This window comes from Sphaerodactylus townsendi, linkage group LG03 (genome assembly GCF_021028975.2).
Source record: "Sphaerodactylus townsendi isolate TG3544 linkage group LG03, MPM_Stown_v2.3, whole genome shotgun sequence".
Taxonomy (NCBI): Eukaryota; Metazoa; Chordata; class Lepidosauria; order Squamata; family Sphaerodactylidae; genus Sphaerodactylus; species Sphaerodactylus townsendi.
Genome location: NC_059427.1, coordinates 58,463,310 through 58,487,905, shown reverse-complemented (window position 1 = coordinate 58,487,905; position 24,596 = coordinate 58,463,310). Strand labels below are relative to the sequence as shown.

Below are 24,596 nucleotides of genomic sequence, written 5' to 3'. Positions count from 1 at the left end.
ACCTGAAAACATTAAATATTTTATTTTAATTTTGTATTCTGAATTTCCAAAAAAGGGAGAGTAATAAATTCTTACAGTATTAAAAATATTTTAATTTTTCATGAAGAATCCGCAGTCTATAGATGGTCCATTTCTGCACTTCTGTTATGTTTATTTTTTCCCTAAAAATTTGTTTTGCCATTACAATCAGTTCTTTTTTGACTCCCAAGGAAAATTCATAGAGTTGTACAATTGTCCATATAAATAAATGTTTACTCATCACAATATGAAATATAGTACCACTGCTGTAAACATCATAAAGTATACTTAAAATGTTAATACACAAACATCAACTAAATAAACCATTGCATAACATGGCACTGAATTTATGGCAGCAGTTTGTCTTGAAAAACATAGCTTATTAATGAAAAAAATATTACTTTTACAACCAAATATCAAAATGCTACAGTACAAACACAAAGTGGCAACTCATTAAAATATCAACATATGTAAGAATGAATAAGTTGCAGTTATTTAGTAATCAACTGAAATTTAGTTAACACAAACCAAAGGATACAAATTATAATAGCTGGCAGTGAAAGGTCATTTTGGAGGGCTGAAGAGCTTAGAAGTGGGAACATCAAACATGATTTCCCGTTCTTTCTGTGCAATGTTGTCTTTGGTGTTCCAGTATCTGTTTGAAAACCTTCCTTAGAGTGTTGTAAACATGCAGACCACTCTCAGAATCAGAATTCATCTGCAGGAGGTAAACTTAAAAGTTGCCTTATTAAAATTATAACAGTAAAACCTAGGCATTCTCAAAATATCACTGTCTAATTTAAAATGTAGGACAAAATACATATCTTACCAGGGTCCAGACTGCTTAGTTTTCATTATTATTTGAGTATATTCTAAAATTTACCACTACCTGTGGAGTCAGAGTATTCTAGTAAATGGAAGAGTAGACCACACAAGTCTGAATTCTATCTGCCTATGCTTTAAAGCACCAAGGTGGACTGGACCCCAGCAGAGTCACAATAGCCTCCAATTATTGGCTGAGCCAACTGAAAAAGTGCAGCATGTGGTTGGCCTCCATAAACCCAACGTTATAAAAGCCTTCCTTGCCCAAGCACTGTTAAGGTTAAAAGGAGTCCCCATCACAACCTTCACCTGAGGTGCACCTGAATACTATGGACCTGAGGGGACCTCAGAAGCATCTAGATTATTACGGTTAATACACTGGCTAATCTTCAATCAAATCCATAGTAATAGGAGATCACAATGCCACATGCTACTCACCTTTGTGAATGCTTTGATGACACGATCAAGAAAAAGTTCTTCCAAATCTTCTGGTACTGTCCGTAAATTCACCACACACTTTAAAATACATAATATAGTATGATATTTTCCCTGATAAGGCAAAAAAGACAAGTGGTGCTTTCAAGAATGTCATGCCAAACACATCCAACAGAGCTGAACATGCTGTCAGACCAATGAAATTAGGGAGTTATGTATACCTAATGCTGTGTCACACTGTAATAATTTATCTTCTGTAGTTCAATGAAATAGTATTTAAGAAGCTATTTATACATGTGTGTGTCCATAAATGTGTATGTATATATAAATGTATATATACACACTCACAAACACAAATGGACATGCAATTTTACAAACAGACATACGCATTTGCACGTGCACACACACACATAAATATATATGTTTCAAATAGATATAACTTCCAAGTTAATTTATGCCATAGTATTCCCCACTACTATGTAGGGATCTGAAAGTTGGACAATGATGAATGCTGACAGGAAGAAAGGTGATTCCTTTGAAATGCAGTGTTGGAAGGGAGTTTTACAGACACCCCAACTCGTCAAAAAGACAAGTCAGTGGGTTCCAGATCAAATCAAACCTAAACTTACAAGTTAAAATGACTATAGTCACTTGAAAAAACAACAGTGCTAGGGAAAATGACACACTGGACTTACCATGAAGGTGTCATCGGTGGGGTGAAGCCCTCCAGGCTGGTTAGGTCATGGCTCCAACTGTTCAAGCAGGGTTATGCAAATTTCTGCATACTCTACTAGGATGCAGTGGGCCCTATCCAGTCCTATAAAAGCTCTGCTCCATTATGACAAAAAAATTAAAATTCCACACCCCAATCTCTATTCTGTCTGAAACTTAAGGGTGGGAAGTGGATGACTTCACCCCACTGATGAAAAGATGCCTTCACGGTGAGTCCAATGCATCATTCTCCATCAGTAGGGCTCAGTCATCCAGACTGGTTATATACCAGCTCTGACACTTCTGGGTGGGCATTACAGAAAGTGTAAGATAAGGGTTATCTTATCAATCTTGCTCAACCACTTGTTGCAAGACTCTTCTCCCAAACATCACTGTGACCAACTCCAGTTGGCCCGTATGGTAGTGTCTCACAAACAGAGAGAAAGACAACCATGTAGCTGCTCTTCATATAATCTCTATCAGACCTCTGGTTGTGAACACAGCAGACATTGCCACTGATCTGGTTGATTGTGCGGTGATCCTGATAGGCATGCTGTAAAGGTTTCAATGGTTTCAATGGTGTTGATGGTAAGGTAACCTTGAGTGCATTCCACAGCCCGGGCGATGGGCCAGCTTCATCGGCGGAGACTTTATCTTTGCGCGGGAGATGAGGACTCCGTTCCCATGGGAAGCAGGATGGGGGATGGGGTGAATAGAGTTATAACCTGTGCTTCTGGCGGGAAGTGTCATTCCTGCCACTGCGTGTACTTGAGCTTTCTAAGATGTCTGAATAAACGGTCTTTTTCACCAAAGAGCCTTTTATTTCTGCTTCTATGGAATTCCTTACATTGTGGCAGGAATCCTTAATCCATCTATCTTACTAGTGCAGTGGACCTCTAGTGTCTCGACATGGAGAGGTTGAATGTTACTGCGGAAGGTGCGGTAACCCCCAAAGAGGGCTCCGACCTTTCCCTTCTGGATCTGGAGGAACGGCGGAGAAGCAGACACCGCTGGTGGCGGCTCTTTCCGTCCTCGTATCAACCGCGAGTCTTCGCTACTCACGTTGGAGCGAGGCGTGGCGACCAGGAGGACACCCATGGAAGTCGTTTGGGAAGCTATCTATGGATCGGCGCCTGTGGATGAGATCTCTACCGTTTTAGGTGTGGATTACCAAACCTCCAGATGCAACCTGTCATGGAGAGGCGGGCCTGACCACCTTTCATCGCGGCAACCCAGGAATCCATTGAGCGGTTCTGGATTCGTATTTAGTGATGCTTAAAAAAAAGAACCACCGTGTAGCACCTTTAGGGCCGTCAAAGGACTACTGGGACTAAACCTGGGATTGGGAGGGTATCCGTGCTGTTTTCCAATCGGACCCCTGACCCGGGTCAGCAGCCGCCTGGGGTGCCTCGAGGGGCTTACCCGGTGGCTACGGTGTCTCCGATGTCTCCTTCCAGATGGCGAAGAATTCGAAGAAAGCCTGCACTCCCAGCGGGATCTGTTCCTCTCCCCATCGAAGGAGACCTGGGATGAGAAGTGGGCGTTTCTTGAGATCTTAGAAGCATGGACCATTGAGCGTCAGCTATGGGAGGAGAGCGGGCACAGTGCAACAAGAGCATAAAACCTGCAGAGAGGGACGAGAGCGGCAGCGCCAAAGAAGTCCAGCTCGAAGTTGGACCGTGCCAAAGATGCGCTCCAGCGACAATATGCCCAGAATCTGTCAGTCCATGATAAAGTCCTGGAACACTCCAGACTGGATTTACAACGGCAGCGTTCAGGCCCTCGCCTTATAAAGTGAGCTCGCAAACTTTAGCCAGGGCGAACTGGCTGAAATTGGAGCGAGAAAAGCTGCTCATGCGCACCGGGATGCATTGACCATGAGGAGAGGGGCTTTCGCGTGGAGAGAACTAAGGCAGCAGACCCAGGAAGCCCCAAGTTGGAATTATGCTGTTACTGATAATGCGGTGCCAGGAATACGTACCTGGGTCCTGCCACCCAAGCGTAGCCCGGCAGCCAGCGCCCGATTCGGCCCTCCGTGCAACAGCTGCCTGCCCAACCTGCTCAACCAGCGCAACCGCCCGCCCTGCAGTAAGAGCGATGGAGCGGGGTTACTATAGGCCCCGATACCAGCCATTTTGATGGGACCGCTTCCAAACTTCCCTACTTTATTTTGCAACTCAATGCCCGCTGGAAGACTATGATGATTTATATACCGGTCTGGCGAAAATACGGGACATCGGCTCCAGTCCTGGATGGGGCAGCAACCCGACTGGTCGTGATGACTCTTTTGGATTTGCAAGGTGAAGACTCACCGCCGCAGTGCCGCATTCCTCCAGCAGCAAGAAGCTTCCAAGATCCGAAGCGAGGTAAAACTATCCGCACCATCAAAACTATCAACAAGGCAACGCTTCGTTTGCAGAAATTTGCCCGTGAATTGCGTGGCGGCTGCTCGAACTCCTCTGAGTGGCCTGAGCGCGTAAATCGCGGGCTGCTTCTCGGATGCTGTGGGCGGCAAGCTGCGTGGCGGTGTTTTAATTGAGGTTCCTGCATTACTATTGCCCGGATTAAGGTCAGATTGGGATCCCAGGTGAAGCGATCTCGTTGGAACTCTGGCGCTCGTGCGGAGGCATACGCCAAAACCTGCCTAAGCCCACCAAGTCAAGCCCATACGCCCTACTGAAACCACCTCTGAGCGCCGTTAAAATTAGGCTGGGATTGTGCCTTTACTGCGAGGAGGGCAGGTCATCTAGCCGCCAACTGTCCCAGAAACAAAAATAACCCGGCTCAGCTCTGGCACTCCATCTGCCAAGCCACCCACAGATCGGGGCCCATTACCTCCGGCGGGCTTTCGTCTAAGCGTGATCATCGGCTGACCAGAGGAGGAAGCAGCTGTTTGCCTTTCTTCAGCCCCATGGACATGAGTCGACTCTAATAGCGGTGAGTGAAGGCAGCTCCCATTACTGTCAAAGCGTTTCTGGCCAACCCGCTAAACACACTCGCATTATAGCGCAGGCCCTTGTGGATTCTGGCTGCTCCCATTGCTTAATCGGCCCCAGGTGGCAGGAGCTAGGTCTGGATCAAATTCCTGGCTAAGCCCATACTATTCACCCAAATGGGCCAGCCCCTGGGGAGCGAAGGACGGTTGGTTCAAAACACAACGGGTTCTCTCCGTTAAGCCATTGGGAGAAAATTGGATTTTATTTTGAGGCAGCCAGTGGCTATGACACTCCAGTTTTGGGCATGCCATGGTTATTGTTACGCCAGGCCAAAGTTCATTTGGAAAGAGCGGATCCTAGAGATTCACTGGCCACTCCCTGCGGTGAACATGAATTGGAAACCCAGCTTCTCCTGACACACCCCTCCCTGGCTTCATCAGCGATTGCTCCCGATTCTGTTGGCATCCCGCAGTATTACCATGGTAGCCAGAGTTTTCAGGAGCAGAATGCGATCAGTTGCAACCCATAGAGACACTGACTGCCAAAATGGATTATACAACCAGAGGCAACTGCCCAAAGGTAGAATCTACGTGAGTCCCAATGAGGAGAAGGAACCGTTGCCTTCTTGGACAAGAACTGGCTTCGCGGGTTCATCGTGAGCTACCAAACACACACCGCAGCTGCTCGTTTTGTTTGTGAAAAAGAAAGATGGGTCTTCGCGGCTTTGCACAGATTCTCCGAGGTCTCAATGCGGTCTCCCTGTCCAATAAATACCCTTTGCCTTTTGATCAAGGACCTTTTAGGCGCACTGGGCAAAGTGATTCTAAATTGGACTTGAAGAAGAAGCTTACTACAGAGGTCAGAATTGCTGTGAAGGCTATGAACACTTGACTGGCGTTTAACACAAAGTTTGGACGGTTTGAATGCTTGATATTAATGCCATTCGGGTTAGGAGTGGGGCCCGGGGCTTTATGGCCCTTTATCCTTGAACGGTTCTCCATGATTTATTGTACAAAGGGGTTGTGGTAGCATACTTAGATGGCGATTTTAATTTGTCGCAAACCATAGAAGAGCATGAAACATTGGTTAGGAGGTATTGAAGCGGCTTGCTCGATAATCTCTCTTTGCCAAACTATCCAAATGCTATTTTCACCAGACCTCCATTGACTATTTAGGGTTACGAGGATCTCGCCTGGGGGGGGCTTGAAAAAAATGGATCCTTTCACCCCCTAAAAATTGGCCAGCGGTCCTCAATGGCCTGCCCCCACCTCAACCGCATAAGAGAACTCCAATCTTTTTCTTGGTTTTGCTAATTTCTATGGTGACTTTATACCTTACCAGGTCGCTGAACTGGACTCTCCCCTCTCACAGACCTCTCACTTCTGCACTAAGGGTAAAGATCCACTGTCCGCCAAGCCGGGGCCCCGCTTTCCTGGTCTGAAGAGTGTCAAACAGCCTTTTCAACTCTTAAAGTCTGCTTTTACCAATCGCGAACCTATCTTAAAAGCACCCTGACCCAGATCTCCGTTTGTGGTTCCGCGTGGATTACCTGGACAAAAGCACTTGGGGCAGCCCATATTTGCAGAAAAAATAAGATGGTAGGCTGGTTCCGTGGTGCTTATTTATCTATAGAAATTCTCTGGTGCTGGAACTCAACTGGACTGTAGGGGGATAAAGAGACTGCAGCCATCAAAAGTAGCACTTCCACTTGAAGCCACTCGGCTGGAGTGGGGCTAAACGCACCCCTTTCAGAAGGTTTGGTCGGATCACACAAAACCTGGCAGCTCTTTCCACCCCTCAAGATGTCGGCTAAACAACTCCGTTGGGCGCATTTCTTTCTCGTTTCTCGTTTACAGTCCATTTTTCCCGGAAAACCAATAAACTAACTGTGGCGCTAGCTCGCTTCCTACCGGAGGGGTGGAGCTACCTTACCAGAGACATTCCACGCACTGTTCTCTCTCCCTCCCAGTTGGGGCTGGCTGTCACCCGATCTCAACGTCCACTCCTCCTCCACCCCCCATTCCTAGTCGTCGCTCTCCTTTCCTGCGGGAATTTCGAGGAGGCTGCCGCGAAAACCTCCAGAAAGCTGGAAGAAAGTGACTCCCACCATTGCGTTTGGAGAATGGAGTTTGGCGGAGGGGGGAATGTTGGTACGTGCCTCCCCCCCTCCGCCAAGCAGGTTCTGGAAGCCTGCCACGATGCCCGCTTCGGCTGGACATTTTGGCTTTCTAAAAACTCTGCGATTTGGCCGCGTGCCGGTAGTTCTGGTGGCGGCGCCAATGCTTGCCAAAGCGACATTGAGGCATATATTAAGAAGGGCTGCCTCGGTTTGTGCAGAAGCCAAAACCATCCCGGGAAAGCCCCATGGGCTGTTGAAACCTCTCTCGGTGGCCTCCGCGCCTTTGGGAAGTCATCTCCATGGATTTTTATTACAGATTTGCCCGAAAAGTCATGGCAACACGGTTTTGTGGGTGGTGGTGGACTTATTTTTCTAAACAAGCCCATTTTATTCCATGTGCTTCCATCCCTCCGGCTCCTAAGTGCTGGCACGGCTGTTCATTTCAACATGTTTACCGTCTACATTCCGCCCCCGTTAAGGTGGTCTCCGATCACGACCCCCAATTCATCTCGAAGTCTCTGGAAGTAAGCGTTTTTTTGGGATTGTTGGGGGCAGCCCCGGCTAGTCGCCGCCCTACCACGTTCAAAGTGACGGTGAGAGCGGAGAGAACGAATTACCGAACTCCTAAGAGCAGTATTTCACGCTTGTTACACCAACTACCACCAAGACAATTGTAGTATGCGAGCTTATTCCGTTGGCGGAGTACGCCTATAACAATCGCAGTTCATAGCAGTACTAAGAAAACCCCTTTTGAAATTGTGTCTTTTAGTCACTCCTTCCCACCCGTTGCCACAACTACCTCGCGACAGCTTTTGGACCCTCCAGAGTTTTCGCTAACAATGGATTTCGTCCCCTAGCCGAGGGGTGGAAATCGGTCCAGACCGCTAACCCACAACAGGCTAAGGACTCCCAAAAGCTGCAAGCAGATAAACACCGCTCGGATTTCCCTCTGCGTGTGGGCTTTGGGTGTATTTGTCTACCAAAAAATCTCCAGGAGGCGTCGCATACAATTCTTTTTTCCAAACTTGGCAAAAGACTCGGTGGGACCTTTTCAGATTACTAAAGTGATTAATGATGTCACTGCCCGATTGACGATTTGCCTAACTCTCTTAGTAACATTCATCCTGTCTTCCATTCCAGCTTTGCTCAAAGAGGCTCCCGCTTCCGACATGTCTGGCAATGGACTACCGCGGAGGAGGCCCCCACCGACTATTATTGATGGCCACAAGCACTACGAAATTGACGCCATCCTGGACTCTCGCTTTAATCGCAAACGCTTGCAATATTTAGTCTCTTGGGTGGGATATTCCTCTGGAGTCATAATCAATGGGTTTATTCCGAAAAAATATCGGCGCACCTACTCCTTATTTCTGCTTTCCACCGCTGCCTTTTCCAAGATAAACCTGGGGGGAGGGGTCTTCTTTATGAGGCAGAGTGTAAAGGTTTCAATGGTTTCAAGCTGAATTGTTGATGGTGAATGGTAACCTTGAGTGCATTCCACAGCCCGGGCGATGGGCCAGCTTCATCGGCGGAGACTTTATCTTTGCGCGGGAGATGAGGACTCCGTTCCCATGGGAAGCAGGAAGGGGGGATGGGGTGAATAGAGTTATAACCTGTGCTTCTGGCGGGAAGTGTCATTCCTGCCACTGCGTGTACTTGAGCTTTCTAAGATGTCTGAATAAACGGTCTTTTTCACCAAAGAGCCTTTTATTTCTGCTTCTATGGAATTCCTTACACATGCCTTCACTCTTTATCTCATCTGCTGTCCTTATACAGTCCCATACGCATCTTGCAACTGTGGCTTTGGATTCCTCACGTCCAATTCCATTCTTCCCATATAAGACACACAAGTGACATAAATTCCTACTTCTTTTTGTTTGGAGAGCCCTTCTTACATCCAACTTGTACCACTCATTACCATGTTTTGGATTGGGATAGAAAGAAGGTAAGGTTATCACCTGGTTTTGATGAAAAGAAAATCTCACCTTGGTAACAAAGGATGGATCCAGTTGCAGCCTCATGGTGTTCTCTTGAAATGTGCACAGTTCATACCTGATTGACAGGGCACCAAGCTCAAAAACCTGTCTGGCCAATTTGATAACAACCAGAAATACCACTTTCAACATCAGAAACTTTAAATGAACTATCTTCAGTGGCTCAAAAAGCTTTCCTTTAAGGACTGTTAATACTTTTCCCAACCTTCATACAGGGAACCTACATTGAGCCAGAGGTGCCAACTGAGCAACTCCCTAAAGGAATCTTTTAACTAACATGTTTCTAGACAGATGTTATATCTTAGACCCAGCACTGCTGCTCATGAAGCCCCTTGTCATCAAAGCATGCTCAGACTTAAATCTTTCATTGACAAGAACTTAATGTCTTTACATGAGGGTTTTAAGATGTTTTCCTTACTGCTCTCAGCCCAGACTCCAAAGACCCTCCAGGTAGTATTGTACAGTATTTTTGTAGACTTCCTGCAACTTTGCATCATCATGTATAGATTCTCCCTGGGCAGTCCCTTGCTTATCAGATCTGCCTTTTCAAGTGCCATATCCTAAGTTCCAGCCGCCCCAGATCCAGGTTTGAGACTGGTTCTTGCATTAGACGATTCAGGCACCTTGGTAGCTTCCAAGGTTCTCCTAGTGTCAGATTCATGAAAACCAAGGTCTTCAAGGCCAGTGTGGTGCCACTAATAGTGCCTCTTCTCCCTGAAAGGCCAATTCAGTCTCATGGCATCCATCCTTTCTGCCCAGTAGTCCTGAAACTTCACCCCTAGCTTGGATCTTTGTGCAACCAGAAAAAAATATACCGTAAAGTGCAAAAGAAACGATGCACTTTATATATTTTTTCTGGTTGCACAAAGATCCAAGCTAGGAGTAAAATTCCCATTCCCATTAATCTCGAAATTACAGCTTAACTAGTCTGCAGTGATACTGACCACCCCCTCAAGTGCCTGGCCTTAGAACTCAGCAAGCGTTCTCTACCCAGTGGAGAAACAAGCACGCCTCCTGCTAGAGAGTCTGTACCCTTATGCCCCCCTGCCAACCTGGCAACCTCTTCAATGTGAACAGTGTCACAATTGGGGTTGCTTCCGGCATCTGCTGCTCTATAGAGCTCGTTCTGAGTCCAGCAGAAGCCCCCTCTGAGGGGTCATCTCTGTACTCCATTTAATTATGGATGAGATTTATCCTTTTCTGTTTTCAGACTTGAGGTCTGAACATTTGAGGCCTTTGAGAAGCAGATGGAATTATTCTTCTTTGATTTACCTTCCGTGGTAAGTGAATACCTCTTCCTTTAGATTCAGTTGTAGTTGTAAAGGTTTTTTTGTTTTTTGCTCGTTCACTAGCATGCTACCTGACCAGCACGACTATTCAGACTGGATAGGGCATGTCTACTACAGTCCAGTAGAGTATGCAGAAATTTGATAGCCCTGCTTGAACATTTGGAGGCATGACTAGCCAGCCTGGATGACCAAGTGCCTCTGTCATATTTCCAAGCATAGAATACTTTTACACTGATCAAATGTAATCCTCTTTATAGGTGAGAAAAAGACACAGTTCTTTACATTCAGCAGGAAGGGGAAATTCCAAGAGTAAGTACTTACCTTTTCTAGCAATTTAAGTCCTTCAGGGCGGTGCAGGCTGGGCAATGGGTGGCCAGTAAGTCAGCATGAGCCAGACAAGACGGATGGCATAAGGTGTTCTATCCAAGACCACATCAGACTACTGAGGATAAAAGGGCAGAACACATGCTTGTGCAGGCTGGGCTGAGGACAGGTGCTTTCTAAGAAAAGTTTTAAAAAGACATGGGGCAGGCAGTCTTTGAGGCAGAAGACAGGCATTACTAGTATCAGGGCAGACGCCGTTTGGCTTTGAATAATGTATTCTCAGACATCCATGCTTTCCCGAGTATGCAAACATAGGGATAGAGCAGTGGTGGGATTCAAATAATTTAACAACTGGTTGTTTCTGGCATTAGGACAAAGCGTTCTGCCAAAGTGGTGCAGAACCTGGGAATCCTACTTGGGATGGGGTAGCAGGTGGTTGGCTGGGCAATGCAGCATTTTAACACTGACAAATGCCCTCTAGGCCTTTCCTCCCCTCCCCTGACTAGGATGACTTCTCGACTTGAAGCAGACTTGGGGAACAAATGTATTGAATGTTAAAGTTCCATTACTTGGGGGACCCACAAGTAATGTCCCCTCAGTCAGATGCCTTAACCTGAAAGAGATGGCACATACAAAATAAAGGATTCTTCTATATTCTCTATGACCTTGTTCTATGCAAAGTAGAAGCACTGTTGCAGTGGTGGGCTACTAACTAGCCTTGGGTTCCTGGTAAATGCCTAACTTTGTCACATTCCATAGTTGACCCTGGATATTTGCAGCTGGGTAGGAGGAAGCAGTGAGGTAGGGGAAACCATCCCTTTATGATGCTGATTCTGCATGACAAATGTTTCATGCTCATGTTACTGCTATGAGGCCACTACAGAGTAGGGGATCACTGGCTCTTAGACTGGACTGGAGAACATGAAAAGAAAAGCATTTCATTGTTTGGAATCTTCTAGTTCTGTATATTCATTTTGTTTTAGGGTAGGCATCTACTATCAAGTTTCTTACTGAAAGAAGAGGAGACAAAGTATTTCTCTTCCACCCAGAACATTTTTAGGCTGTTCCTTGTGGGTTCAGAGTTTGTGCTCACAAACAGATGCAAACCAAATTACTTGCAGCTGGCTACAGTCCTTGCCCATGAACTGTAGGAAGGGAAATAGGAGTCACGTCCACCACCTGAAATGGTGCCTCTGCCCCTACCAAGCATATCTGCAGAGCATTGGGTGACCAAGAGAAGGCACTCCTACTCAATGCCTCTACTGACAGCATCAAGAATCTGGGCAAAACTTGTACTGTTTTCAATTAACATTCACTGCAGCTAAACCCAGAAGTGCAGGCATAAAGGGCAGGACATACTTGAATCTATAGACTTCCTCCCACATCAGATTTATACAAAAATGTTGCATTTAATCCCCAAATTACACAAGAACAAGAAAGTAGCCTGTCTTCTGGAGGCCATGAAATAGATTAGGGAGGGGCAGGTTGTGAATTCTTACACATTAATCTGATATATAACAACCCAGAACAACAGGCTCTTTGGCACAGAGAATTTCTTACAAACACTGAAAGCAAAGATGCCACTAAATGCCTTCTAGCTCAAGGCCTTTTACAATTCTAATCTGCACTTATAAGTGACAAATACGATAGTAAAGTTACAATATGAAAATACCTGCCACTTTTCCACCTTGCTGTTTACTTCTTCTGCTCCCATAAATTCATTTAGATCTGCAAGGGCTTTAGCTGCTAAAATTCTTCGGGCCTCCAGTGTCAGTTCTGACTGCACAACAATATGAGGGATATTTTCACAGAGTTCTCTAAAGTCGTGTTTCTCTCGCTCTGCTTTGGAAGAGTCTGAATCTTCAGAGGACCATGTTCTCTTCCCATACATATTATATTTTCGACGAAAGTTGTAGTTTGATGTTTTTAACTCTTCATCGTCTTCCTCATCCTCTTCCGCCCGATCACAGCTAAGGCCTGAAGAAAACGTTTTACTGCGCTGTACTTCTTTAGGATATCTGCTTTTATGATAAAGTGGAGAATGACTTCCTTTTCCATCTAAATTAAATTTACCCTGACTCCAGAAAGTCAATGTGCTACGAACTAAGAGTTCGTTGTTTATATCAACCCGAAGAGTGTGACAATTCTCCTCATTGTTCGTTTCATCTGTTTTGTTGCGAAATGGCACTCGCACAGGCACTGACCACGGTGTCTCTCCGTGCTCAGGGACATATACAACTCTTCCTAAATCTGACTCACTGAAGCTCAGGCGCCTTTTTGTACGACTCAGAGGCTGAAGGCAGTCAACGTTCCTCCTCTTCCAAAGAGGATCACATTCATCATTGTCTAAATGAAGAGCAGTTGATCCTGAGTGGGAGAATGGTTCCGAGGTACTACTGTCTTGTCTTATTAACTCTTTATCAAGCTCTGTAGAAGCTAACTGGGAAACAGTCCCTTCAATTTCGGCTGACAGATCTGGTAAATCTACTACTTTCTCTTCTATCACTTGCCGGTTTTCAGCCAAGTCCAACAATAGTTTGCAAACCAAGTGAATAAGTTTTGGCACATACTTGAGTTGTCTGCTCTCATAACCATGAAGCAAATGTCGCTGTCGGATCAGGTACTGGGAAAGAGTAACTGCATGGGCTTTGGGCTCACAAGACGCAAAAACATTCCTTAGTGGAATTAAGAACTGTGAGAACTCCCTTACACACAGCAACTGCCCTCTAGTTTGAATTGAATTAGGCCTCTTTGTCCTAACATAAACAATTGCTTGATCTGCAGTCATTCTTGTTGCAAAAACCAAGTAACAAGCTATTAAAACACCTAGAGGGGTAAAAAAAAAAGGATAGAAGTTCAAAGAAAGGACAAAAATAATACATGTACACACAGCAGGCCTGGATCCTACAGAAAATTTTTGCAGGTAGAAGGGGGTAATTTTTGCCAATTTCCCTTTCACGGCAGACTTCTGAAAACTCTCCTTTCATGTTGTCCTCTGTCTCCCAGGATCACATTCTGGGAAGGCATTTAGGGCTGCAGCTGGAAGAGGGAAGAGAAAAAGTTGCTCTCTGGATGAAAATCCCTTCAACCTGCGGAAATCTTCCATGGGATCTAAGCTTACAAATACAGCTTCATGGCTTTTGTATCATAGCTTATTAGATTCTCTCTAGGGATGTGTGCTCAGATATATCCAGTCCAAATATATACCCCCCCCCCCCCAAAAAAAAATACCAATAAGTTATCTAGATTGATATTTGGGATTCATGGGAATATCAATATACAGGATTCAAATATTTCTGGAAATATTTGGGAGTATCTGGGGCCAGTAATTTAAGGATCCCAGATCTATTTTTCCCCAATTAGTAGTTTCTTGGAAAACAGGAAGGGGGAAGGAATCAGTACTCTCAGAAAATGAGATGACACATTAGGGAGAGCTCTGTCTATCCATACATGATTATTCTCTTATAGCAGACAACTTTTTGACCATGGGCAAAGAGGATAAAAAGTAGTCTGGTTAAAACTTGAGCTCCACATGGATTCAATTTTGACACAGTTATTGCTGCTGCACTTTGAGTCACGGTCTCTCTGTGCCTTGGATTACTTCTGCTGCCTGGGAAGACCCTCTTCTTGTTTTGTGCAAGGACTGTTTTGCATGTGGCTTAAAATTTTATTTAAATTCTTATTTCAAGTCTTCCTGTGTTTTGTTGTTGCCTGGTGGGTTATAGTGGGAGAGGGCAATGGAGCCTTTGTTTTCTTTCTGGTTCTTTTAAAAAATAATGTTCTTTGTTACACTGTGTTCAATTTTTAGTTTAAAGACTTGTGTCTTTTAGAATTTTTAGGTCCTGAAAGTTTTTAATGTTAGGGATAATTTCAAAAGACAGATCTTATTTATATGCATTCATTTGCCAGACTAGTTGTTAGTTGAGACGTTTCAGATAATTTTTTTCTTTACAGAGATACACAATAAAAATGTTCACTATTTCCATTTATTTATTTTTTTAATAACAGGATCTCTGGCAATAGCCATTAGGAATTTTAAAAAACAGAGTCTCTTTTTGGAAACAAGTGTGTAAATTATATTTAAATGCAGATGACATTGCTCTTGCTTTAACTAGACCAAAGGGATCTGTAATTGAAATTAAGGATGTAATCTCTGTGTTTGGCAGGAATTCAGGATATAAAGTTAATCTGACTAAATCAGAATGGTCTAGGTCTAAATAAATATGATGCTCATCAACATAGTATAGCTGTATTCCATGGAAAAATCAACCAGTTAAATGCCTTGGGGTCTGGATTCAACAAAATACAAAATCTCTATTAGTCCTAAACTGTTTTTGGAGATGAAACAGGAATTAAAATTTTAGAGAACACTGCCTTTATCTTGGATTGGTAGGATCGTGAGTGTTCAAATGAATATTCTTCCAAAAACATTTTCTTATTTATTAATACATGGTTGAATTCAGTGAAATGAAGTGTTCATTTCAGTGGCATCTTACTCTACATGGGTTGGCTATTTATTATATATAGCAATGTACAAGGTCATTGCTGGAGATGTGGATCATTTAGTGCCAATTCTGTTTTATATCTTTTTTAGCTTCACAAATACAGAATTTCCAGGATTTTGTAATCCATTTCACTAATGATATATTAAATATTAGTTTACCTCATGATTCAATGTTTATATTATTGGATTATACTAAGGATTATCTTATTGTGTCAAGTTTGGAACCTATCCTAGCCTCCTTGCTAAAACAATCCTTGCTGCTAGATGGAAATAGCCAGGCCTTCCAATTTCAAGAGATTGGTTGAATTCTGTTTGAAAAAATGTATTGATTAAATTAACATACCTCCAAAGAACAAGTTTACATGATTTTGCCATTTATTTACATAGTTATGCATTTTCAAAATAATAACTCAAAATATTATACAGAAAGGAACACAATTAAGAACCAACAACAGCTACATAAACTGATTGTAAAATATCACTACTTTTAAAATAAGAGAGAGAGAAATGGGGAAAACATTTTGAAACCAATAGGCCTTCATTTGCCAGCAAAATGAGGTCAAGCAAGGCACTTGATGAATGCTTTGATGGCATAATCAAGAAGATCTTCTCAGGTAGTGGTGCAGTATCTCATCTGCTAAAATCAATAGGCTGTGGAGCTTTGCTGCAGAGGAGATATAGCAGCTATAGTCCTGTTTTGATGAGTACCCTTCTGCTCTTGAGAGGTAACTGGTAACTTTGAAATGACTATATTAATATGTCTCAAAGGAAAAGGTTTGCAAATGGTAAGACAATGAAACAGTAACAAGAACAAATGAGTTGTTCATGTTTCCCAAGGACTAGATGAACGCTGTTATGTCACACTAATATTCTTGGGGACGGCTCGAAATCTGCAGCGCTCAAAAATATTTTCTGAGGCACAGGCATGGGAAATTGGGTAAAATTGCCAATGAAATAGTAACCGCTTCCAGCTAATCCTATTTTTTAGTCAATTAGGGGTTGAGTATTTTTACCTGTTCGGCCAAGTCCTGCATGGCAGTGAATAGCTGCCCTTCCTTCCTGTAAGGCAAAAGTCATCACTTTTACCATATCGAGGATAGTAGTGAAAGAAGCCACACCATAATCCTTCCATCCAAAGTTATAAAAATAAACTAGAAGAAACATTTTAGAATGTTGTTATTATTTTTGCAAAGATCAATAACAAGTCAGTAAAAGAAATAAATGTAATTCAAAAGACTCAGTCGAGATTACAAGCAAACACCCCCGCCGCCCCCCCCCCCCCGCCCCCCCCCATAGCCCACCTCACCCACAGCCCCTGGGGGGGGGGGTGGGGGGGGGGGGGCGTGGGGAGGGGGGGGGGTGGGGGGGGGGGGGGGCGGGGGGGGGGGGGGGGGGGGGGGGGGGGGGGGGGGGGGACCCCCCCCCCCCCCCCCCCCCCCCGTATTTTAGAATAGGTTTTCTATAAGAATTTCAAAGCCTGTATTGCAAGTTAGCAAAGCCATTTCACACAAAAGCTCAGCTGGAATGTAAAATCTACAACAAGAAACAGTGAGTCAAGCACAGATTTCTAAACTACACTCATACAGAGAGAAAGTTACAATATAACACTTTATTTGGAAAACAGCAATCTCTAACACAACACTTTAACTTTCTTAAACAGCTGTCAATCTCACCAAATTAAAAGAAAAAAATCTGGGATACGGTGAAAAAACCTTGTCCTGTAGAAGCAGACCATAATGAACCTACCTGCAAATCTATTGCCTTGCAAATGTGCAAAACAAAGATTAATGTTTGACATGTGTATCAACATTTCAAATTTACACATATGATTAAACATGCCTATTGCCTCTTGGTTCTCAGTCTTCTCCTGGTGTTTATGAATTAACTACAATGTCTATACATAGGAGCTGTGTATTTTTCAACTTTCTAATTAACTCTGAGTTATTTTCTTTGGCAACATTCCTCACTGACTTCTTCTTAACCCAAGAAGTAGGTGGCAGAAACAGCCTGTAAGCACCACACTTTATAATTAATAAGGAACAGCAGCAGGAGCAAACTTACTTCCCGCCTCCATGAAAGCTTCAGGAAGGTATGTGAAACCACTTTCTTGTTCCAGCGGATTCCCACAGCTAGCATGTTCCCCAGGACGCTGAAGGTTAATTACTGTTTTTATGTCACATCTTAGGCAAAGAGAAAAAAAGGCAAAAACATTATTGAATTGTGCATGCTTTCAAAGCCTTTTTAAAAAAATGTTCTCTCTAGTTCAGAATAAAATGTTATTCACAATCCAAACCAATACCAAAGGAAACAATACAGTAAGAACCAAAGCAGTGATTCCCAAACTTTTTAAGGCTGCCGCTCCCTTGGCTCCCAGGCGACATCCGTAGCGCCCCACACCCACACCCCTCTTTCTTGGTACGAGGTCTACTGCAAATTCAAAACAACTTCTAACACTGTAAACACACAGATGTATTTCAAAATAAAACACAACCTAGTAAAAGTAAACCAATTAATTGAACAGTTTTAGCAATATGAGGGAGGGAGGGAGGGAGGGAGGGAGGGAAAGAGAGAGAGAGAGAGAGAGAGAGAGGGAGAGGGAGAGAGAGAGAGAGAGAGAGAGAGAGAGAGAGAGAGAGAGAAAGTGTTCTGGATGCTACCCAGATAACTCAACATCTGTGGCAGCTTGGGGGGGGGGGGGGATGCCTTCATGCCCTGTCACCAGGGGCATATCTACAGAAAATGGTTCCTGGGGCAATGGCTGAAATTGCACCCCACAACATCTGACATCCTGAGCACCCTAATCCAGCAGAGGTATAGGAGCCATATCACTTAAGTCTTGTTCCATCTAAAAAGATAAAGGTAAACGTAGTCCCCTGTTCAAGGACCAGGTCATTACTGATCCATGGGATAGCGTCACATCACAACATTTACTAGGCAGTCTATGTTTACTGGGTGGTTTGCCATTGCGTTCCCCAATCAAGAAGAAGACTTTATTTACAGTCAATGACCAGATATATTACAAATCTCCAAAATATCTACAACAAACCAAAAATGCAGATCTCTCTCCCGTATTCCAGCACTACCTATCTATATACCATTATACTTTGTAAACACACCAAACAGCATAAAATACTAAACAAAACAAAAGTATCTATGGGAGATATCATATTCAGATCATTTTTTCTTTTTCATAATGAGTAGACAGAATTTTGCTACCCATTTAGTAATATTCTCCTTCTTATCCTGTAATAGTTTTTCACAACAAACTTTATCAGAACAATATGTCATTTTGTGTAGTAGGTGTGACAGGCATTTTTTCCTTGCCTCCTCATAAAGGGGACACTTTAATAACATATGCTCTATAGTTTCTACAGAATTCAGAGAGCAAGAAACATAACCTTGCAGCATAAGTATCTTTTGATATTTCCTCTAAGACAGCAAGTAGAAGGTAAAATGTGCACTTCTTGCAAGTGTAAAAGCTCTCCTTAGATCTTTATTATCCATATACCGTATATACTCATGTATAAGTCGAATTTTTCAGCACATTTTTAATGCTGAAAAAGCTCCCCTCGACTCTTATAAGCATGCGGGTCATTAAAAAAATTTTTGGTTAGGTCTTTTTATTTTGCCGGCTGTGCAGCTAAGTGCAGTTTTTATAAGCGGCACCAAAATTTCAGGGTACCTCCTTCAGAAGACACCTGATGATACCTCATTTGCCAAGTTTGGTAAAAGTTTGGTTCAGGGGGTCCAAAGTTATGGACCCCCAAATGAGGTGCCCCCATTCCCCATTGTTTTCAATGGGAGCTATTAGTAGATGGGGCTACCCTTTTGAGGGTCCATAACTTTGGACCTGAACCAACAACTTTCGTTTTCGAAACCTGGCATTGGTCTCACTCAGGAGAGTCTCTTTATGATAAATACCAGCCAGTGGTTTGGTGAAGTTACTGGGTCACTGTGGAATCCAAAGTTAGTTGACCCCCCAAAGGGGATGCCCCATCCCCCCCATTGTTTTACAATGGAAGCTAATAGTAGATTTTCCATTTCCCTTGGATAATATCCCTCCTTGGAAAAAATCTAAACTTGGGTTACATTTGGACATACAGATGGGTGTATTTTGAGGGAACTGCCAGTTTTGGAGGATTTTAAACTCTTGGTGTTTTAGCTTGGTTGTTGGCTTGAGCTTAAGGTTTCCTTGTACTTCTTTAAAAGTGCCATTGTTGATACCATATTGTTCTCCTTTGCTTGGACCCCCCTCTTTTCCACTTCATACAGAGCCAGCGTTTACTGCTTCTTCTTTGAAATAAATATTCAAAAAACATTGTAACCAACTGATGCCTCAATTGATGTAATTTTATTGGCATCTATTTTTATTTTTGAAATTTACCAGCAGCTGCTGCATTTCCCACCCTCGACTTATACGCGAGTCAATAAGTTTTCCCAGTTTTTTGTGGTAAAATTAGATGCTTCGACTTATATGCCGGTCGACTTATACGCGAGTATATACGGTAAGTTAAATAAGGAGCAGGGGCAGTGGATATATTTCTGTGTATAAACATAGGAGGAAAAATCTTGAATATCTTGCCAGATCAGGACTGTCGTGGATACATCTCTTTTGATTCTTTGGGTAAGTTCACTTTTAAAATGATCCCAATTTTTTGATCATATGGATGTTATATGGAAGGCCACATTTATTAAGGCACTTCTCTCCATCTCCTTTGAGCCCATTCCTTAGGTTCTGATATAAGTGATCTTTGCTAGAAAGGGCCAGAGACCATTTGAATCAGTGTGTAACTTTATCCATTTATATGCCGTTGTTATTATTATCTTATCCTTCAGGCTCATTACTCCTGTTTCAAGCCTAATAAATGTATTTGGGACTCCTGGAGGAAGCTGAAGGATTGCTCTTAAAAATATGGACTGTAGCCTTTCTAGCTGTATCATACTCGATTGTGCAATCCCCAAATAGACACCATATAGAAGTTGTGTCAATATTTTAGCTTGGTATAATTTTAGTGCTGCTGGTACATAGAAACCCCCTTTAGTACGGAAGAACTTCAGCACTGCATATATTGTCTTTTCTACATGCTCAGTTATCCTATTACAGTGAGTAACATGACTCCCTGAAGCTTGAACCACGACACCTAAATACTTAAATTTGTCAACTTGTTCTAGTCTCTTTCCGTTTATTGACCAAGATCTTTTGGGTTCCCCAATCATATTTAATGCTTGCTGCATGGATATCCTTTAATTGGGTAGAGAGGAGGTACAAAAATGGCTAAAATAAATAAAAGAAAATTACATCACTGCAATTCCTGGTTGTTGGGCTATCTGTACTGGACAAATGAGAGGATGGGAAACTCTGATAGGGGAAGGGAAGAGGAGGAAGATACATTAGTGATTATAAAAACCAGTTCTTTTTATTTTTGCCAGAGTGTGGTTAATGTTGAAAGAATTTTTTGCAAACAAGTTTCAATCCATTTAAGTTAAATTGTATAAGAATGTATATTTGATATCTTTTTCATAAGAATGAAAAATGTTTGTTGCGTAATATAGATGGCTAGTAACAATCAACTATTTTTTCCTAGAAAATAATATAACGATTGGTGAAGTCAAACCTAAGTTTAATCGAATAAGTCGTATATTATGAAGATGACAATCCCCAATAGGGGTTTATATTATCTGTATTTTTTTCACTTTAAGTCAAATTTTAACTCACATGCTGTAACAACCCCCCCCCCCCCCCGACAAAACCCTTACCTACTCCTGTACTTAAGCATAATCTCTGGCTTTCATGATGATGTTGCATGAATTTAGAAATCAATATTAAAATCAGGCTGAAATCAATTAATAGCTTTAACCCTGCCTAGCTGGCCACAAGAATTTAGCCTTTGTTCATACATTCTGGCACAGCTATGCATTTGTGGATGCTAACATGACAAATTCTCAAGCCTGCCTAGAAATTCCCAATCCTAGGTGGCAGAACACTCCGCAGCCCATGGATTCTGCCTCTCTGCCCACCCATCACATGCTTCTTCTTTTTTGCCTCAAGGGCTGCTTTGCAGGGCTGGGGAATTCCAGCTCCCCCAGCCAGAGTGTTTTTCCCACCACTGCCCCGCAATCTGGCCCAGCCCTGTATGCACTGGTCAGTGTGAAGCAACGTTTCTTGGGATAGGGCTGGCTGCTTTGCAAAGACAGCTGCAGCTAGATCCGGGGCCACAGTGTTGATGTTCTGCCCCCAAGAACCTTTCACCCACCATCTGGCCCAGAAATCCCTGCTCCACCTCTCTACTGCCCCAGAATTTTCTGCCACCCCCCTACTGCCCCCAAATTCCTCACCACTCCCCTTGATGCTTCCACACTCCAAGAGGGGCAGTAGTGCTCACTTTGGGATTCTCTAAGCTACAGTAATTCAGGGTCAATATATTTCTTTTACCTCTGGAACTCTTCAATAATATTATACTTCTCAATAATCTCTGTTGAGGGTCGAGACATGGCTAATATGTTATCTGTTACCCTGCGAGGAGAAAAGGGAAGTTAAAATTCTTCATACTTGGCTCTTCTGACATAATTTTCTAACTAATGAACCATGCCACTTTAAACAGCTTTTCGTTTTAAATGTCTATTATGCCTATGTATTTGAACCCCACTTTAACAGAGTGCAATTAAGATAATATGAATCAAGACAGCTTTGAGTTTTCATATGTCTGCTTCTATATATCTATATATTCCAAATAGTTTCACATTTCTTCAACAGGCCCATGTAAATAGAAAATTCATTTAACATAATCCTATTATTCTATTTTCAAATGTCCATTACATTTAAATACAATTCAATTATAAATTACACTTACACATTTCTGTACTTAAAATAACAGAGCTGGTATTTTTAAAGCAAAGCACCCAAAAATTCAAAAGGACATAGTACATGTTTACAGTTTATGTCCACAGTTTTAGTATTTCATCTGTGTATGAAAATGTTTATGCAATCTACATTTTTATGAAATTGGTTCTCTTTTACCAAATATATAGCCTAATCCTAAAGTACACTCAAAAGCTCTATGAATTCAATAAGGATTACGCCCAAGTAACTTCATACTACCTTAGCAATTTTATTCAAAAACAAATCCCACTATATTCAATTAAATTTACTCCCAAAGAAATGCACATGGAATTAGATATTTTAAAAACAAAGATTTTAGAAGAACCAAATGTTTTATATTACCAGGATGAGTAAAGCCCTTTAATAGCTTGTTCCTCATCAGTCCACCGAGCTGGACTGTCATATTTGCAAGCACGGCCACCACATGCCATGGAACATTGCATATGACCAGGAATTACATGACGAAGGCGTTCTCCGACTTTGGTATATTTTGCAGTTGGACGTCTAGGTCTTCCTGCAACATAAAATGTGAGACAATAAGAAAAACTTTCAACAAGCTGTAGCTCCTGGCCTGAGTGTGTGTGAATCATGCTGATAAAAATCAACAAATGCAATTATGTACAGAAAACAGATCAAATCAACATCACAAACACAATTCCTCAAAACTGGTTTCTCCTGCAAATCTCCTGTATGTGCACCTTCCTAATAAAGTATCATATCTAAAAATGTATACTATCTTTCCTTTTCTTACACACAAACAAAATGGCAAAGATGTTCAACTAACACTCTTGAAAAACAATGCATCAAGTTCTTACTATAAATTATGAGAACAAAAATACACACAAAATTCTGAAATATTTTGAGTATTCATGTATGCTTAGCTTTCAGAAGATTACACACATTTTATTATATAAACAAAAAATATGGTTTATAGAAATAAAATTGCCAATACTTTACTTTTTTTCTCAAGGAAAGCAGCATTTAGCTCTTCAGGATTTACAGAGGAAATGGCTACCATAACCCTATGGGTAGAAGTTGAGAGAACCTCTACAACTGAGCTCCGTCGCCTGTGGAGTATGCGGAGAAGAGGATCAGAAGAAGAATGTCTCCGGCCCTGAAAAAAGTTGCTAAAAATATTCACTGTCAGACGAGTCCTGGGTGAACTCTGCATGGTCATCCACTATTAGTAACAGTTTAGAAAAGCTGCATGAAGACAAACTGAACAAGAAATCCAACGTGCTCTGTACTGAACTTGCACAGAAAGACATGCATCGTTCTGTATGATCTAACAGCTGTTCAGGATAGGCTGATCTGTCTCCATAGAAACCAACAATGAACTCACTAGTGGCAGCTACCCTTTGGCAGCTAAATTCTATATACATTGATTCTGTATGGGGTGAACTATTCCCCTGGTGATGTGGACAGCATTATCTGAACCGGATATTTCTGAAGTGGACCAGAAACAGTTTACCACAGACAAGTTTTTTTGGAATTTGAAGCGTTCACTTTGACATCTTGACTGCACGCTCTGAAAGGATGATTTTTCAAAAAAATTCAACAAAGCTGCATTTACACATGCCCCACTGTGCACTTTTCAGTCCTTCTCCTGCTCCTGGTGTGCATGTGTGAAAGCCAGAATGAGAGTTCTCAGTGCATATAAACAACAGGTTTGTGTAATGTGAAAAACAGAAAGTAGTTTTAATTCTGCTTGTATCAGATTTCTCAGTCAGTTATAAATCAGCCTGCCTAAGTGGCCATCAATCAAATTTCAGCCTTCCAGCATTTTACAGTGTATGGGTGATTTCAATTTTAGGTGACAAGAAAAGCTGTGCACATTTGATTTAGGACTGTAACATGACAATCAGAAGAGATGAAATCAGAATCTCCCTTGGAGATATTACAAAATATGTTCATTTTTAAAACGAAATGAGCTCTCGCTTATTTTACTTTCAGCAGCAGAGATGAAGATTCTGCAAAGTAATTGTGGCATTCTTAAAAACAGCTAACCATTCACTTGCATTTCATCCGCAACAGGGAAGGATAATAGATTGTGGCAAAAACGGTATTGTCATCTTACAAGATATTGTTATGCTCCCCTTTCACCCCACAGCTTAAAACACGCATCCAAGCCGGGATATTTATGGATAGAACATATATGTGAGATATATTTCTGATATATTAATGTTAACAGATGGTGCAGGATAAGATAGGCTAAAAGCAAGTTTAAGAAATGGCAAGGAGTCAGCAGAAAATAAATCTACTCATTTGCTCCTTGATGTGGACCCCAAGCCAGAGCTACAGTTGATAGAGTTGTAAATATGCACTATCCCTTGAATTGAGGTGCTGCAACATTCCTTCCCTTCAGCTGTTCCTAAAACTTCCAAAGTGCTCCCATCCCTGATGTAATCTCGCTGCCTCAACTAAATTACAATAGCCAGAGATTCACTCTGCCGGCCACCTATTCAAGGTGTTGCTAATGCAATCAAGGAAACAATTGGCTACCAATCCCCTGGGTTAGAACAATAGATAGAGATGCTGATTATCTCAGCCCCGCAACCCAGCAC

At 42.5% G+C, this 24,596-nt stretch overlaps 1 protein-coding gene across 1 annotated transcript; it reads right to left on the bottom strand.

The window, feature by feature from the left end:
• On the bottom strand, positions 1–24,381 carry PTPDC1 (protein tyrosine phosphatase domain containing 1). The gene is made up of 9 exons (XM_048487335.1): positions 22,990–24,381; positions 22,375–22,546; positions 21,586–21,666; positions 17,214–17,332; positions 16,166–16,303; positions 12,325–13,474; positions 10,646–10,682; positions 1,279–1,389; positions 1–736 (listed from the first exon to the last, which is right to left on the bottom strand). Exons 1-9 carry the CDS (start codon positions 23,207–23,209, stop codon positions 620–622), a joined length of 2,145 nt encoding a protein of 714 aa, XP_048343292.1. The 5' UTR covers positions 23,210–24,381; the 3' UTR covers positions 1–619.
• Between the last annotated feature and the right edge of the window lie 215 nt (positions 24,382–24,596).